Source organism: Protobothrops mucrosquamatus, unplaced genomic scaffold, assembly GCF_001527695.2.
Source record: "Protobothrops mucrosquamatus isolate PMUCROS unplaced genomic scaffold, P.Mucros_1.0 scaffold2279, whole genome shotgun sequence".
NCBI lineage: Eukaryota > Metazoa > Chordata > Lepidosauria > Squamata > Viperidae > Protobothrops > Protobothrops mucrosquamatus.
Genome location: NW_015388366.1, coordinates 138,572 through 156,309, shown reverse-complemented (window position 1 = coordinate 156,309; position 17,738 = coordinate 138,572). Strand labels below are relative to the sequence as shown.

The 17,738-nt window shown below is 45.8% G+C and overlaps 2 protein-coding genes and 1 pseudogene across 2 annotated transcripts in view; all 3 read right to left on the bottom strand.

Moving 5' to 3' along the window:
• The window catches only part of LOC107295241 (arylsulfatase H-like), a 22,357-nt gene extending 18,025 nt beyond the window's left edge, over positions 1 to 4,332 (bottom strand). The window contains exons 1-2 of the mRNA XM_015824545.1: positions 4,325 to 4,332; positions 2,570 to 2,707 (exon numbers count right to left, since the gene is read on the bottom strand). Of these exons, the coding sequence (XP_015680031.1) occupies positions 2,570 to 2,707; positions 4,325 to 4,332 (146 nt within the window). The remainder of the gene's footprint in view (positions 1 to 2,569; positions 2,708 to 4,324) is intronic.
• A 667-nt stretch (positions 4,333 to 4,999) lies between these two features.
• LOC114923178 (uncharacterized protein K02A2.6-like) lies at positions 5,000 to 7,473 on the bottom strand (the record flags this gene model as incomplete). The annotated part of the gene is made up of 3 exons (XM_029285799.1): positions 5,000 to 5,026; positions 6,556 to 6,886; positions 7,013 to 7,473. Coding segments are annotated over 3 exons (819 nt in total), but the record flags the coding sequence as incomplete, so codon positions are not given.
• A 5,217-nt stretch (positions 7,474 to 12,690) lies between these two features.
• Positions 12,691 to 15,893, bottom strand: LOC107295240 (annotated as a pseudogene).
• Positions 15,894 to 17,738: the final 1,845 nt, after the last annotated feature.

Here is a 17,738-nt window from a genome sequence, read left to right as displayed (position 1 = left end):
CATTTTTCCCTCTTTTTTGTTCTCCTTCTTAGACTTTAAATCTTGATGGAGAAGTAGTAAAAACAGAGCTAAAGCTCTTGTCCATGCCTCTCCCAAGCACCTGGTTCACTCTGTCTGCTCCAAAATTTACTCACGATCTCCTTTAAGCAGAGGATGAGTCCGTGTCTGGCTTCGTTCTGGGAACGGAGGCAGTCCAAAGTGCGGAGAAAAATCCCTGACTCCGGGGGAACTCACTTCCACCCCCACAGCTATAAAACTGTGGGAGCTCAGGAGTTCTACCCCTATCTGGGAAGCTCTCTCCCCTTCCCTTTGCCCGGGAAGGGGATTCAAGCCGCGGAGCAGCTGTTTGGCGCTGCTCCTGTGGCTTTTACGCGTCCTCGGAGCAGGCGGCGAACGAAAACGCCGCCATCAGCACAGGAACTCAAACCGGAAGTCCAGCTTTGTTGATTTCTTGTTGGAGCAGTGTTGGGCAGGTATTTCTGATGCCTCTTTCCTTCTGAGTTCTTAGTCCAGAACATCACCATTCTGATCATCAACATGAATCTCACATTTTGTAACTCTGCAATTCTTTACTCCCTGGTTAACAGCTTTCCAAGCCCTAAGAGGTTGACTCTGTGATTTCTTCTTTCAACCTTTATGATAGCGCGATTGTTTTTAAAATGTGTTAAATATCTTCTTCTCTGGCTAATGAGTTACTGTGAAGAAAGCAATGGGGGGAGGAGGGAAGGAAGGGAAAAGCAGTGTAGCAATTGTCTACATTCTTCATTGATAAATATGCATCAATATGATAAATCTTCAGAGTCAGTTAAATCTACAATTGGTGAAAGGATGTAAAGAAAGGATGTAAAGGAAATATGTAGGCAAAAATAGCTGGGTCTGAGAAAGGAAGAAGAGAAGCCATAAAAATATATAGGAAATGGCTAGCCAGGAAAGATAGAGAATAGCAGAATAGGAAACTAAGACAAATAAGATAAGAGAAAAGGCACACTGAATTGAAAAGCAGGAAAAGAATTTATTGTTCAAAATGGGGACATAAATATCTACTGAGTTTAAAATAATTTAAATGTCTAATTTTTCTTATTCTTATTGTATATGTGAATATGATTTAATATGTTATCAGGAAATGTGTATAGGCGGACGGAAAGAGTGTAACCTCATACTACCTCAGCCAATGGGGAAAGAGGAGGGATGTAGCAACCGGTGATAGGGATGAATAAAAGGAGATATTTTGGGTTAAAACTTTGGAGAGAACCAAGCTTTGATAGCTTCTCTCCCCGCTTATTGCAATAAACAAAACAAAAGGCCTTCACTGTGTCTTGGCTGGTTATTGGTCAGGCGAGCTTGCCTCTGGTCACAAAGGAAAGTAGCCAGGAGCACATAAGATTCATTAAAAAAAGTAAGGAATGCCAATCTCAAACCATATTTCCAGGATTATATCTATCAAAGCAATCCTTCTTTTGCAGTTAGTCATTGCTGAACGTGCAAAATTGTCAAATACAATTAAATTATCATATACAATTAAAGTTTATATAAAATTAACACTAGAAATTCCTGATTTTATTTAACTTGTTGCTAATTTAACTTGTAATAAATAAGATGAATTTGAATCAATCCTATTATCCCTATTCAATTGTTATTAATCCCAAGCATTTACCACATAATCATTCCTGAAAAGCCCTCCCCTCCCATATATCCATGGTGTCAGCTACTACACTGAATATGAATTTCTGCAAGATAGAAGCTGCTTTGGCTCATATGAAACCAAATGCATTACATGTACATTTATAAATTACCTGCATGCATCTGGGTTGCATATGTAAGAGTGTGGGGAGTCATTTATTTGACATCAGTGGATGACTGTCTCTCTGTCACACAAAGGAGACATGACATTTAGAAAGAAAGGGGTTAGACAGAAATATAATCTCTTTTTCTTCTTCAAGTCAAAGATGTTGTGTGACTGATTTAGCTTTGCAAGTCAGGTGTTATTCAGCAATTGTTGTTGCCACTAGATGGCAAAACTGAATGGGACTATAAGAAATCTGATACGTTATGGAAACTGATGCTCATTTTGAAGACTGCTGGAAATGCATAATTGGATAACTTAATCAAATTACTATGATTTCTTTTGTCAAGTTTGCTTATGAAAATTCTTGCCTTGTGTGGCTAAAATTTGACTACAAGAATGATTTTGCTTAAGGGGCTTCTGTTGCGTGTCTTCTATTTTTGTGTTCTTCACCCCTTTTTCTAATACAAGAGATCACTCTTCTAAATTCAAATATCTATTCATATCATAGGTATCTGCTTCCTTATATAACAATCATGATGCATGTGATGTCACTGAGACATGTACTAGGTATCTATGATTCATATTGTAGGCCTAACTCTATATGTATCCTTTATATGGCTTCTTAGATATTTTGCACTGATAGACAATATTTTCATATCATTTAATTTAGCTTTCTTATTATCCCCCATTAGAAATTAGTGCATTATTCTTGAATAGTTTTAAAAAACTCTTTAAAACCTAATTTTAGAAAGATACTTTATTTATTTTTTTTGTAACATTTACCTGATAGTATCATTTCCAAAGCATCCCAAATCGCCAATTCCAAGATCATCTGCCATTAGAATCAAAATGTTAGGTTTTGACATGCTGGTTACCCAGATTTGGAAAAATAAGATGGAAACAAGCAAAACAGTTGAATAACTGTAAAAATAAGAGCAATATTACCAGTAGATTAGAATTGTCAAAAAGGAAATGTCCCACAATCATCACAGATACATCAACAGAATCACATACAGATTGCAAGACCTTCTGATGCCAAAGTTTTATTGAAATGTTGTAGCTTCTTCTCCAACTTTTGGTTACCTCTTTTCTTAATCGGAAAATGGACCATGGTGATATTTATTCAGGAAATATGATATTAATTTGCACAAACAAGTTGCTTTTTCAACCAGACAGTAGAGAATTTGAGCTGGATGTAGAAATGTTAGTGCCTCTTTCAGGCACAGCTGAAATTTCAGTAAGCAGAGTTATTAAATGCAGGATCCAATCTGGGTTGGTCACCAGGACCAGACGTTTTGTCTTCCAAACTTTCAGACTCATGCTGGAGCCCATCTTCAGGGAACTTCTCTCTAGCAGAGTGTGTGCTGTTCTGTGTGTGGTATTTATGGTGCCTGCTGTAAGTGGCTTTTTAGATGTTGATTGGGGTGTATCAACAGGAGTGCTGATTTACTACCAGCCTATCAAGTACTTAGAAGGCAAGGGCTGAACCGCACAAGCAAATGACAGCTAAGCACTTAAAAGCCAGCCATCAACACACCCCAATCAGCATCTAAAAAGCCACTTATAACAGGCACTATAAATACTGTAAGGTCCCAGTCCCTTACTTAAACTTGAAATACCATATCAATCTAATCAGATAACCCAAGCGGAGACTTCTTGATCAAGCAGCACTTTATTTGATCAAATTAAGCAGCTGGGTGGCCAACAATCTGGAACGCTGGCAGAGTTACGTCCAGAAGTGGCATGCATTAGAAAGTTGGTAGTGTTGCTTTATAAACTATGTTAGCCAATGAAAATCAGACAACAGAGCCATTACATCATAAAGAAGACATCAATCATTCCTGTACACTCCCTTATTCCCTCCTTCAGTATATCCCATCCATGTACGTGTTTCCCAAGCTTGCATGAGATTTCTCTGGTGCAAAAGCTGATTACAAAAAGCAAGAAAGCAACAGTTAGACTAAACAATTTCCCTTTGTTCCAAAACCCTTCAATACCATACACAGAACAGCACACACTTTGCTAGAGAAAAGTTCCCTGAAGAATCCCAAAACTCGGTAGACAAAATCTCTGGTCCCAGTGACTGACCCAGATTGGATCCTGCAACATTATCCTGGGACACATATATTCGCGTTCATTTGTGAAAGCTTTGCACACAAGGCATCCACTTATAGCTATGCTTCCTACACTTGATGCACTCAAGAAGGGGTCATTCCATGCAGCCTATGATACTGTCCTCTGGTCAACTCAGAGATGGGCAGATGTACCGCAAAAGCATTCAGCAAATATATGTTAGAGTCTTAATCAATGACTACTATTTACAATTGGGCATATATAAAGCAGCCATCAATATACCCAAGGTGCATTGCCCATCACAACTTAAAGAACTAGTTACCCACCTAGAGAACGAAAAATAGACGAGAGAAAGGAAATAGTTGTAAGATAAAAATCAAAAGTTTAAGCCACGATCTGAAACCTGTGCAAACCTGGTCCCTAATTTATCGAACAAACAATTAAGTCAGCAGGAACTACACATACTTGAACATGATAAGGGATTCAACACACGAGATGCCACACCAAGAGAATTCATAGCCACATTGGAATTCATATTCAACAAAGAAGAGATAGAAGAGTCAGATAAACATGCTATCAGATAAAAATTATAGGCAATGCTGATCTCACACAAACCAACAAAGCACTCAACCCAAAGCGATGCACATTGAAAGACCTGAAACAAGATCAGGATATCATTATGCTCAATGGTGGTGATGAACTGCACAGATTATGAAATGAAGGCATTCAATCTGCTCAATGGATTCCTCAGCATACAGACCAGCAAAGACATCAAAAATGAGAACAGTGATCACCCAACTGAATGCTTATCTTAGTCAACTCAAACAAAACAACTGTATAACGAAGAAAGAATGGTGGAAAATGAGAGGAACAGATGCTGCTCCAGCAAAATTGTACAGACTCCCCAATATACACGAAATAGGAGTCCCCCTCAGACCTATTATAGTGCTATGAGACACTTCTACATATAATCTGGCTAAATGGCTGTCAGAACATTTAAGCTTCCTGACCCAACCCTCGAACAGCACAGTCACATCATTTACACAATTTCTGACAAACCTACAAGGCTTAAATGTGGCTCCTGATGAGATTATGGTCCCCTTTGATGTAGTGTCTCTATTTACATCCATCCCTCCCCACTTAGCATATGAAGTAATAGACAGAAAACTAGAAGAAGAGTACAACACAGATCAGAACAATATAATCAGGATACAAATCATGAAGCTACTTCAATACTGTCAACACACCTTCTTCACATTCAAAAGTGAATGTATGAACAAATAAAAAGGAAACCCATGGGTTCCCCAATATCAGGAGTCATTTCAGAAACAGTCCTGCATGAACTAGAACACCATGCATTTCAGAACTATGCACCTAAATTCTGGTGCTGCTGCATGGATGACATGTTTGTCATCATCAAGAAAAATGCACTTAAAAGATTTTAATACTTTTGTGTATTCCGTTCGTTGGCAATTGACGAAGACACATGGTGAAGCAACAAGCTCTTTATTAACCTTCTACTACAATCAAGCAAGCAGCAAAAGGCACGCAGGCCTTTTATAGGGCCTTAGACCCAGAAAGTGTTAACCAATAGGAACTGACCGTTTTCGCGCCTTGCGCATGCGCACAAGGCTGGCGTCGCTCTGTCTGGTCCCGGGCAGCTTTTGGTTTGCCCGGGACTGTTTGCAACAATTCTGAGCCTGCTTTTCTATTCTAGCAGGCTTAGGACACAACACCCCTCCCCCCTAGATAAAACACACCTAGCTTTACGCACAGGTACATTGGTCAAAAGGCAGGGAGAGTGGAGGTACTCTGGTCTGCGCACAGGCAAGACACTATGACAAAATAATTATTAAATTAAACAAAATGCACCCAAAATCATAATAGTATATGACACCCTTTACTGGGTGTTAACCCACATCCTGCTACAGATCAGCAAGGTTCCCCATGTGTTGACAGAGACCTCACATAATCTCCTAGATGTTTGGGTGGGCACTTGGCCCGCTGTGACCTTCTAATGGCCGGTGAGTGTGCCTGGCCTATCTGCTCGCCTGCCAGGCTAGGCAGGCCAGGACTTTGATGCCCCAAATACTTAGGTGCCCCACCCAGCTGCTGACTGGCTGGACCTTCTGAGTCCAAGCCAGTGTACCTTGGAGGGGTGGAAGTCCCCGAATCCACAATGGACTCCTCTTGGGAACTCTGTCCCTTGAGCCCAAGGTCAGCAGTTGGAGTGGCCTGAGTGGCGGAAGTGCCCCAGTTCTCCGAAGCCCCTGTGCATGTGCCGGAGGTGCCAGAGTCAGGAGCCACCTCCATGGCAACCCCCCTTGCTACTGACTTCCTTTTCGGAGCAATAACTGAATTGTGACACTGCCCCGATGGAATTCCCTGTCTATGGCTGTGTTTGAGTTGTGTGGATACCCCCGGTGCGACTCCCTGTCTGGAGCACTATCTGACATGTTTGGATAATGTGGATACCCCTGGTGCAACTCCCTGTCTGGAGCAATAACTGATGTGCGGGATGACTCCCTTTCCAGGTAATTCCTGTTTGGAGCACTTACTGACCCTTGGGATGACCCCCAGATAGCCTCAGTGACCATCTCAGCAGCTTGTGAGCTACTGTTAGGACTGGAACCCAGTAACCCAGAATGCGGATTATGGTCCTTCCCCCCCCCCAGAGCAGAGCCAGGAGTGGAAACGTGGCTGTTAAGCCTCCAGCGGAGTTGATCTATGTGTCTGCGGATAACACGGCCATCATCCAAGGCTACTTTGTATGATAACGGCCCAGAGACCTTGCATACCACTGCTGTGACCCAGAGATGTCCAGGCCCATAGTTCCTTGCCCAGACCGGATCACCCACCTGAAGTCTCCTAGGTGTCCGCAGTTGTGACACCTGTGAAGCCACCCGGTCTGGGTGCAACCTGTCCAATTTGGTGATGAGGTGGCGACCCCAGCGGAGTTCTGCAGGGCTCTTCCCTGTGGCTGTGCAAGGTGTGGTGCGGTGTGCAAGAAGGAAATCAGCTAACCTGTGATGCCAGTTACCGTAAGTCAGTTTCTTTAGAGCATCTTTGGTGGTGTGCATCATTCTCTCTGCTTAGCCGTTGGACGATGGGTGGAACAGAGCAGATGTTGCATGCCGAATCAAGTTGGCCTGAAGAAAAGCCTGGAACTCAAAAGAGGTAAATTGGGGGCCATTATCTGAAACCAGGACATCTGGAAGTCCATGTGAGGCGAAAATTCCTCTCAACACCTGGATGGTCCTGGCAGTAGTAGTGGAGGAAACAGGAACAACCTCTAGCCACTTGGAATGGCTGTCAACGAGGAGAAGGAAGAATTGCCCCTGAAAGGGCCCAGCGTAATCTATATGTACCCGTGACCACGGGGTTTGAGTTTCTTCCCACCTATGTACTGGAGCCTGAGGCATTTCAGGCCTTGACTGCTGGCACACTTGGCACCCGTGCACCTGAGCCTCGATGGTTTTATCGAGCCCAGGCAACCAGAGATGGCTGCGCGCAAGTGCTTTCATCCTTACTATACCTGGATGTCCCTCATGCAGAGAGAGCAAGATTCTAGACCTCAATGAGGCTGGGATGACTACCCTACTACCCCATAACAGGCACCCCTTGAAAGTGGAAAGTTCATGCTTCCTTTGCCAGGAGCTTTGAAACTCTGTATTTGGATACGTGTCAGACCATCCTGACAACATCCATGTCAGCACGTGTGTGAGCGTGTGATCAGTGGCAGTTTCTGCAGCCACGTCCCTGGCATTGAGGGGAGATTCAGGCAACTTCTGAATGGAGAGAATGTTAATAGCAGGAGCAGGATCTGCCTCTATTTGTTTGAGAGGCAATCTGCTGAGGCCGTCTGTGTGGCCCATCTCTTTGCCAGGTTTGTGAATTAGAATATAATCATATGCTGACAGGAAAATTGACCATCTCAGCATACGTGGGGAAATAATATGTGGTGTCTGTTTGTTAGTTGTAAACAAGCCCAGCAAAGGCTTGTGGTCTGTATAGACTGTGAAATGGCGGCCATATAAAAAATCATGGAATTTCTTTATGCCAGCCACTATGGCCAAGGCTTCTCTGTCAATCTGAGCATAATTTCGCTCTACAGATGACAGAGTCCTTGAATAATATGCTACAGGGACTTGTGTCCCATCAGCCTTCAAGTGGCTAAGTACTGCTCCCACCCCATAAGGAGAGGCATCACATGCGATGCATACAGGCAGTTGCTCATTGAAATGCGCTAATACAGCATTTGAAGAGAGCAAGGTCTTAACCTCATTGAAACTCCTTTCATGGACTTTAGTCCACTGCAATGGAGCCTGCTTGTCTAAGAGCCAGTGTAACGGCTCTGCCAATGCAGCCTTATGTGGGAGGAATGCGTGATAGAAATTTAATAGTCCCAAGAAAGCTTGCAGGTCACTCTTGGACTTGGGACTTGGGACCTGCTGAATTGCTTGTAGCTTGGATTCAGCAGGGTGGATGCCTTGGGCATCAATCCTGAACCCTAAGAAGTCAGTGGAAGTGACTCCAATCTTACATTTGTCTTGCTTCAATTTAAGGCCTGCTTTGCGGAAACACAGCAAGACAGCCCTTAACCTTTCTGCTAAATTTTGAGATGACTCCCCAGCGATGAGGATGTCATCAAAGTAGGGACAGACCCCAGGAATACCATGAAGTGTGCGTTCCATGACACTTTGGAATATACCAGGGGCTACATTAACCCCAAATTGCAGTCTCTTAACCTTAAAGGCCCCTCTGTGTTTTACAATCGTCTGGGCCTCTGCAGTGGCCTCATCAACAGGTAGCTGTTGATATGCCTGTGCCAAATCAAGTTTCACAAAAAGGCGCCCCCCCTTGAGGGAAGCCAGAATGTGGCTTACAACGGGCACTGGATATGCATGCTGTTGCAACGCTTTATTCAATGTGCACTTATAGTCTGTGCATATGTGGATTTCTCCATTAGCCTTTAAAGGCGTTACTATGGGGGTTTCCCATGGACTAGAGTCCACAGGTTCTAGGATGCCTTGTTGGAGCAATTTGTCCAACTCTGCATCTATCTTGCTTTTGAGGGCAAAAGGCACCCTTCTAGGCTTGACCCTGATGGGCGTGATAGTTGGGTCTAACCATAGTGCAATGGGGGGGCCCTTGTAGGATCCAACCTCTGAGCTAAACACATCAGCATACTCCTTGCAGACTTCTGCAAGGCCCAACGTTTGCAAGCTGTGAAGCCCAATCACTTGGATTCCCAAGGTCTCGAACCAATCGAGTCCAATAAGACTTGTGCGTTCACCCCCAACTACCACCACATTCAGGAAACATTCAAAATCCTTACGCTGCACTTAGACCGTGGCCTCCCCCTTCACACTGACTTTGGAATTCTGAAAGTCAGTGAGTATTAAATTCGATGGCCTGAGTTTAACTCGAAGGCCACTACTGCTGCAAATCCCTTTGAAGGGGTCAAGTGAAATGATTGATAGAGCGAATCCTGTGTCCAACTCCATCGATAAGGGAACCCCTTGCAACTTTACCTCAATGCGAAGTTTCTTCTTAAGGGGCTTGTGTGTCCCTGTCCTCAGAATACTCCTGTGCGATGTGCAGAAACCCCCCCTGTGTTGGCTGGGGACCCTGGTACCTTTCTGAAGCAATTCTTCCCGAGGTTGGACCTTCTGGCGACCCAAACAGATGGAGGCAATGTGGCCTTGCCTGCCACATGCCCGGCAAATGGCGGAGTGGAATCTGCAATCAGCTCGCTTGTGGCGTCCTCCGCACCTGAAGCACTGAAGCGCTGCTGCGGCCTTGTCTGGACGTCCCTTTGGCCTTATTTCTGCTGGCTGGTGAAGTCTGTCCATCTCCTCTTCAGGATCTGCTTCTGAATCTTCTCGAGCATCCTCTTGATGGACGGTCATGGTGGCTGGAGGGTTCCTGGTGAGCCGCAAAGCCTTCCTCAGCTGCAACCTCTCTTAAAGCATCTTGAAACGATACTTCTTCTTTCGCAAAAATCTTCTGTTGCAGTTCTCTGCTACGTAGGCCACACATGAAACGATCTCGCAGCCTCTCTTCCAGGTCCTTGAACTCACAAGGCCTGGCCGCTTGTCTTAAGGCAGCAATGAAGTCCGCAGCAGATTCACCTGGCCTCTGGTCTCTCTGCTCGAACGCATGCCTCCAAGCTATGACAGACAATTTAGGCTGGAAATGTTCCTTCAACATCTTCTTCAAATCAGCGTACGATACTGACTCCAGAAGTGCAGGGGCCACCAGATTTTCCACGATGTCAAAAGCTTCCTGTCCACAGGCACACAGAAGAGTTGCCGCCTTCAGGCCGTCTTCCCTGATCTGATTTACTCTAAAGTAGTTCTCCACCCTTGCTACGTATGAGTTCCATCTCTCTGGGTGGGAGACATCAAAGTCTGTCAAGCAGCCAATCTTCGACATTGTAAATGTTTATGGCCTTCGCTAATTGCCTCCTCTGCAAGCTAGTCTTTTGGGAAAGGGTCCTTTTGCTGAGCTCACCTCTAGCGATGCTGTACTGGCAGGCCGAGTCGTGATTGCAGGACACCGTCTTCCATCTTCAGAACCTTCTCAGTGAGTCCTATTTGTTCCTTTTGCTTGCAGGGAATCCACCTTTGTCGCCACTTTTGTGTATTCCGTTCGTTGGCAATTGACGAAGACACATGGTGAAGCAACAAGATCTTTATTAACCTTCTACTACAACCAAGCAAGCAGCAAAAGGCATGCAGGCCTTTTATAGGGCCTTAGACCCAGACAGTGTTAACCAATAGGAACTGACCATTTTCACGCCTTGCGCATGCACACAAGGCTGGTGCCGGTCTGTCTGGTCCCGGGCAGCTTTTGGTTTGCCCGGGACCGTTTGCAACAATTCTGAGCCTGCTTTTCTACTCTAGCAGGCTCAGGACACAACAAATACCATACTCAATTCTTCCCTGACATACATTTCATAATGGAGAAAGAAACAGCTAGGCAATTACCATTTTTAGATGTACTTATCAACAGACAAGAGGATGGAAGCCTAGAAACTGCAGTTTATCGCAATGCCACCAACACTCCACAGATTCTGAATTTCAGCAGCAACCATCCACTGTCACACAAAAAGAATTGCATCAGAACACTATATGGCAGGATGAGAACCACTGTAGTACCCAGTAAGCCAAACAGCTGGAGATCAGGTATCTATGTGAACAATTCAAGCAGAATGGGTACCCACAATCATTTGTCACAAGATGTCTGTTCAACATGGTGGGGAGAGAAGTAAGAAACAAGGTACAAGACCAACTACATGGCACACCCTGACTTTTTTCAGTATAGCAGAGTACAAAAAAAAGTTACAACTCCATCTTTTGCTTTACATTTCTGGAGTATTTCAAGCCATTTCTGTAACAACAAAGTCATACTAATCTTCAAAACTTCATTCTTGTCTTCTATTCTTTATTTTTACTCATTTTATTTTTCTTTGGTTTTAATGTTTTTATTTGTTGAGAGTTTGAAGGAATACAAATATAAATAAATAATAGTAATATAGCAAGGTCAGATATTAATTTCAGTCAAATGTAATGCAGTATAGATATGTTTTTTGAAATTCTGATAAGAATATGTACCATGAAGATCTTTTTATAATACGTTCAATTATATTTAGTTGTCTCTATAAATTAATCAAATTAAATTTATGAATACCAGATATTACTACAACTCTGTATTCAGTTTTTCTTGGAAGCTTTACTTCAGCATATTGGTGGCTACAAAACTATATTAAACCCCTACCCAAATTTTATGGAACATCTGTAATGAATAGGATTTGCAAAACATTTATGCAAAATGTCTGATTTACATCCACTTGGCTATAAAACATTAACAAAACTATTGAATAAAAACACATCAATAATCAACATCGTTGATTTCTTACTTAATGGAGCTACTGCTTTTTAGTTTCTACTGATATAAATCTGATCCACCCAATGTCAACTGTCCAGTTGGCATTTCCAAAAAAAAGAAACTCCTGGGACATAATTTTACCAAGACTATAATACTGTACTTTACTGAAAATCTACACTGGCACAGAAGAAGCGAAACCAGCTCTGATTTCCCATGCAAACACAAGCATAGTTATTTCCCTCCGAGCCACTCACAGCCAAATACATCCACCAATCACTTCAGTTCATTTTGTTATAAGAAAACAGCTAGGCTTGGTGTCCTTGAAAACTTCCGAAGATGCTTTGTGTTATATCTTCGGTTCTTTAGGCATTGAATGAGGCAGAGTGTTGAAACAGCAAACAAGTTTATTAACTCAGAACTGAAGCAGCCCTAAAGGCTGCTGCACAGCTATTTATACAGTTAGCCTCTAGGTGGCAACCAATAGGTTTAAAGTAACAGTTTCCCGCCCCAAACCTCATTATCAGCTTGGAGACAGCTAGTCTGGCTTTCAGTAACAGCAACTGTTAAACAATACAGCAAATCATATTAAGCAAGTGATTTAAAACAGTTGTGGCCAATACATTACACCCCTTCCCCCTAGATGGCTCAAACTCTCAATTGCTGGACATAGTCCTGCAGATATTTAGGCGGCCTTCTTCACTCTTCTGAATGTCTAGGGGTTGCAGGGGTCTCCCGATCTACCCGCTCACCTGCCCGGCTGGGTAGACCAGGACTCTGAGGTCCAGTGAAGTCAGGTTGACTCGGGTCCCTTTGGCTGGCCAGTCCCAGTCGGCCCAAACCAAAGTCCAATCGTGCAACAAAGTCTGCAGGGGTGTCCCTCAGCGCAGTTTGCCAGTCCTGTTCAGCAGATAGTGTCTGTCTGTCCAGGGGGAGCTCTCCTATGGCCTTTTCCCCGTCTCCTTGAGTAAGAGTTCTGTTGGAGTGTGCAAGCTCCTCTGTTGGGCCGCTGTCGCACGGCCCTTGAGAGTGTGGCCCTCTTGAGAGGCCTGAGCCAGCGACTGGTTCGCTAGCCTCTGACGCAGCTGGTCAATGTGTCGGCGAATGACTCGCCCATCTTCCAAGACCACCTCATAAGAGAGTGGTCCCGACACCTTAACAACCATGGCTGCCAGCCACAAAGCCCCTTGCCTGTAATTCTGGGTCCAAACCCAGTCACCCTCTTGCAAATTCCGAGGTGCCTTTGGCTGAACAGAGTCCGAGGCAACCCGGTCAGGGTGCAGCCTGTCTAGCTTGGTGATCAAACGTCGGCCCCCACTGAGTTTGGCAGGGCTTCTGCCCATGGCGGTATAGGAAGTTGTGCATTGGCAGAGTAGAAAATCTGCCAGTCTGTGGTGCCAATCCTCTGTGACAATCCATTTTAGTGATTCCTTGGTTGTGCGGACCATGCGTTCTGCTTGGCCATTCGAGGTCGGGTGAAAGGGAGCCGACGTGGTGTGCCATATTAGATTTGCCCTGAGGAAAGACTGGAATTCAGAAGCGGTAAACTGAGCCCCATTGTCTGAGACTAACACGTCTGGAAGTCCTTGTGTTGCAAAGATTCTGCGCAGTTCCTGGATGGTCCTGGCAGTAGCCATAGTAGGGACTGGTGCGACCTCTAACCATTTAGAATGGCTATCTACAACTATTAGAAACAGCTGTCCCTGAAAGGGCCCGACAAAATCGATGTAAATTCTTGACCATGGTGTGTGTGTGTCCTCTCATCAGTGGACAGGGGCTTGTGGCATCTCCGGTCTGGATTGCTGACACGTGTAGCAACCATGTACTTGGGCCTCGATGGCTTTATCTAGCCCTGGTCACCAAAGGTAGCTCCTCGCAAGTGCCTTCATCTGGACTATTCCCGGATGACCCTCATGCAGAGACTCTAGGACCCTGGGCCTTAAAGAGCTCGGGACTATGACCCTACTTTCCCAAAGGATGCATCCCTTATGAGCTGAAAGCTCATCTTTTCTCATGAAGAAACTATGAAATTCTGGCCCTGGACATTTGTCCAGCCATCCTGTGTGTACCCAGTTTAGCACACGACTCAGCGTTTTGTCAGCTGCTGTCTCAGCAGCTATGTCTCCAGCGTGAAGGAGAGATTCCGGCAAATCCTGATAGCCAGGATGCATCCAGCCGAAGCTGGATCTGACTCCACATGTGGCAGGGGCAACCTGCTCAGGCCGTCTGCATGGCCCATTTCCTTGCCCGGTTTGTGAATCATCCTGTAGCTGTAGGCTGACAGGAAGATAGACCACCTCAGCATTCGAGGAGACAGAATCTGAGGTGTCTGTTTGTTTGTGGTGAACAACCCTAGGAGTGGTTTGTGGTCCGTGAAGACCGTGAACTGGCGGCCATACAAGTAGTCATGGAACTTTTTAACTCCGGCCCCAATGGCCAGAGCCTCCTTGTCAATTTGCGCGTAGTTGCGCTCTGCAAACGACAGGGTCCTGGAGTAATACGTGATGGGCTTCTGCCTCCCATCAGCCATTAAGTGACTTAACACAGCCCCAACCCCATACGGGGATGCATCGCACGCAATGCAGACAGGCAGCTGCTCATTGAAATGAGTGAGAACTGAGTTTGACGACAGCAGTGATTTGACTGCTTGGAAGCTACTCTCGTGGACACTGGTCCACTGCCACTGAGCTTGTCTATCCAAGAGCTGGTGTAACGGCTCTGCCACTGTGGCCTTGTTTGGGAGGAAGGCATGGTAAAAATTCAAAAGGCCTAGGAAAGCCTGAAGCTCTCCCTTTGACTTCAGCCTTGGGGCCTGCTGGATTTCTTTTAATTTGGATTCCGCTGGATGAATACCTTCGGCGTCGATGCGGAAACCAAGGAACTTGGTTGACTCTACCCCAATCTTGCATTTTTCTTTTTTTAGTTTAAGTCCCGCGTTGCGGAACCGCTGAAGGACAGCCTTAAGCCGTTCAGCCAGAATCTCAACTGATTACCCAGCAATGAGGACATCATCAAAGTAGGGGCAAACCCCTGCAATTCCCTTGAGCGTGTGCTCCATTACTCCCTGGAACAGCCCTGGGGCTACATTCACCCCGAACTGCAGGTGCTTAACCTTAAAAGCCCCCCTATAGGTGACAATGGTCTGGGCTACCTCTGTGGCCTCGTCCACGGGCAGTTGTTGATACGCCTGTGCCAAATCTAATTTGGCAAACACGCGGCCTCTTGCAATGACGCCAAAATATGGCTGACAACTGACACAGGGTACGCGTGCTGTTGAAGTGCCCTGTTGAGGGTGCACTTATAGTCAGTGCATATTCACACTTCCCCGTTGGCCTTTAATGGCATTACTATGGGGGTCTCCCACACCCCACTGTCTACAGGCTGCAATACCCCTTGTTCCACTAGCTTATCCAGCTCTGCATCAGTTTTGGGTTTTAACATGAAAGGCACTCTACAAGGCTTGATCCGTATTGGAGTTACCATAGGACCAAGCTTGACGGCGATTGGAGGACCCTTGTACTCCCCTAGACTAGAACTGAAAAGATCCGTGAACTCTTAGCAGACTGCAGACAGATCTGGCCCTTGTGTTCGGTGAATGCCAGTTACTTGAATGCCCAATGCATCAAACCAATCGATCCCTATGAGGCTCATGTGTTGGCCTTCCATCACTATGACATCTAGTGGCCCCTTGAACTCCTTTAATTCCACCAGAAGTGTGGCTTCGCCTTTGACCACCACTCGGGAATTTTGGAAGTCTGTGAGTAGTAGATTAGACGGCCAGAGCTTGGCCCATCTGTTGCTACAATGGCATAGGTGCCTGAATGTTCCTTGTGAAATGATGGACATGGCTGAGCCCGTGTCCAGTTCCGTCTTGCATGGAACTCCCTGAAGCTTGATCTGTAGTCTAAGCTTCTGCTTTAGGGGGCGATGGGCATCAGTGTGGAATACGCTCCTTCGGCTGGAGCAGAACCCTACTCGGTGTTGACCTAGGGTCCCAGTACCTCACCTGAATGCGTCTTTTTTTCGGGCGGTCCCTCTGACAACCTCGGCAGATGGCGGTGATGTGGCCTGGTTTGCCACAGGCCCGGCACGTTGCAGTTTGGAATCGGCAATCCGCGCATTGATGGCAGCCTCCGCAGCCCATGCATCTAAGGAATGGAACTGCCTTCTCAGCTGGCTGCAGTCCCTTCTCCGGCTGCTTTCATAGCTGGTTGACTTCGTAGTCTGAGTCAGTGTCTTCCATCCGATCGGCGTCCTCGTGGTGGACGGCTTTGGTGCTTGGCGTGCTTTTGGAGGGCCGCAGCGCTTTAACGGCCCCTACAGCAGCTTCGTCCGCCATGACCTCCTCCAAGGCCTCTTGTAGCGAGAGAGTCTCTTTAGCGAACAGTTTTTGTTGGAGCTCTTGATTCCGGAGTCTGCAGACTAAGCGGTCTCGTAGTCTCTCCTCCAAATCTGTGAAATTGCAGAGTTGGGACGCTTGACGAAGAGCGGCAATGAATTCTGTTGCAGACTCGATAGGTTGTTGCTCCTGCTGCTCAAAAGCGTGCCTCCATGCTATAATGGATAACTTGGGCTCAAAGTGGTCTCGGAGCTTTTGTTTCAAGTCCGCATAGGTGACCAACTCGAGCAGTGCCGGGGCGACCAGGTTCTCTGCAATGTCGAAGGTGGCAGGGCCGCACACGCAAAGGAATGTCACGGCCTTCAATCCATCTTCGGTGACCTGGTTGGCGCAGAGGTAATTTTCGATGCGGGAGATGTAGGATGCCTATCTCTCCAGGTGAGTTACGTTGAATTCTTCGAGCTTCCCGACCTTCGCCATGGTGGTTTGTTTCTTCGTTCAATGTCTTGTGCTGCTGGCTTCTGTGTCAGCCCTAGGATGGATCCTTAGGGTGTGGTGGTCTCCAGTGTGGCTTGATGGCAGACCGAGGGGGGGAACATAGTTCCTGTCAGGCTCTGTGCTGACCTCACCCCCTAGTGACTTCAAGCTCTCTCAATGAAGCAGCACATCCCATCTTCGTCGCCACTGTTATATCTTCGGTTCTTTAGGCATTGAATGAGGCAGTGTTGAAACAGCAAACAAGTTTATTAACTCAGAACTGAAGCAGTCCTAAAGGCTGCTGCACAGCTATTTATACAGTTAGCCTCTAGGTGGCAACCAATAGGTTTAAAGCAGTGGTTGTCAACCTGCCTAATGCCGCGACCCTTTAATACAGTTCCTCATGTTGTGATGACCCCAACCCCCCATCCAGCTGGCCGGGGGGTATCAAAAACTTGACCAAAAAAAAGAGAGGAAAAAATGGGAAAGTATAGGTAGTCCTCAACTTACAACAATTCGCTTAGTGACTGTTTGAAGTTACAACAGCACTGAAAAAGTGAATTATGATCATTTTTCACAGTTATGATTGTTGCAGCATCCCCAGGGTCATGTGATTTACATTTGGATGCTTGACAACTGATTCATACTTATGACGTTCACAGTGTCCCAGGGTCACGTGATCAATGGCCAGGGGGCGTGGCCAGCTGATCACTCATGTTGCAGAGTGCCTGTGGGGGGGAATCTGTGGGTCTCTGGGATGGGACTGGGGTGGGTGCCTGCCTTCCTTCCCTCCCTTCTCTCCCCTTGTCCCTTCCTTCCTTCTTTTCTTCCTTTCCATCACCTCCCTTAGTCTCTTCCTCCTTCCCTGCCTCTTTCCCATTGTCCCTTCCTTTTTTCCCTTCCTTTCCTTCACCTCCTTCTTAGTCTCTTCCTCCTTCCCTCCCTCTCTCCCGTTGTCCCTTCCTTCCTTCTTTCCTTCCCTTCCCCTCCCTTAGTCTCTTCCTCCTTCCCTCCCTTTCCCATTGTCCCTTCCTTCTTTCCTTCACCTCCTTCTTAGTCTCTTCCTCCTTCCCTCCCTCTCTCCCATTGTCCCTTCTTTCCTTCCTTTCCTTCACCTCCCTTAGTGTCTTCCTCCTTCCCTCCCTCTTTCCCATTGTCCCTTCCTTCCTTCTT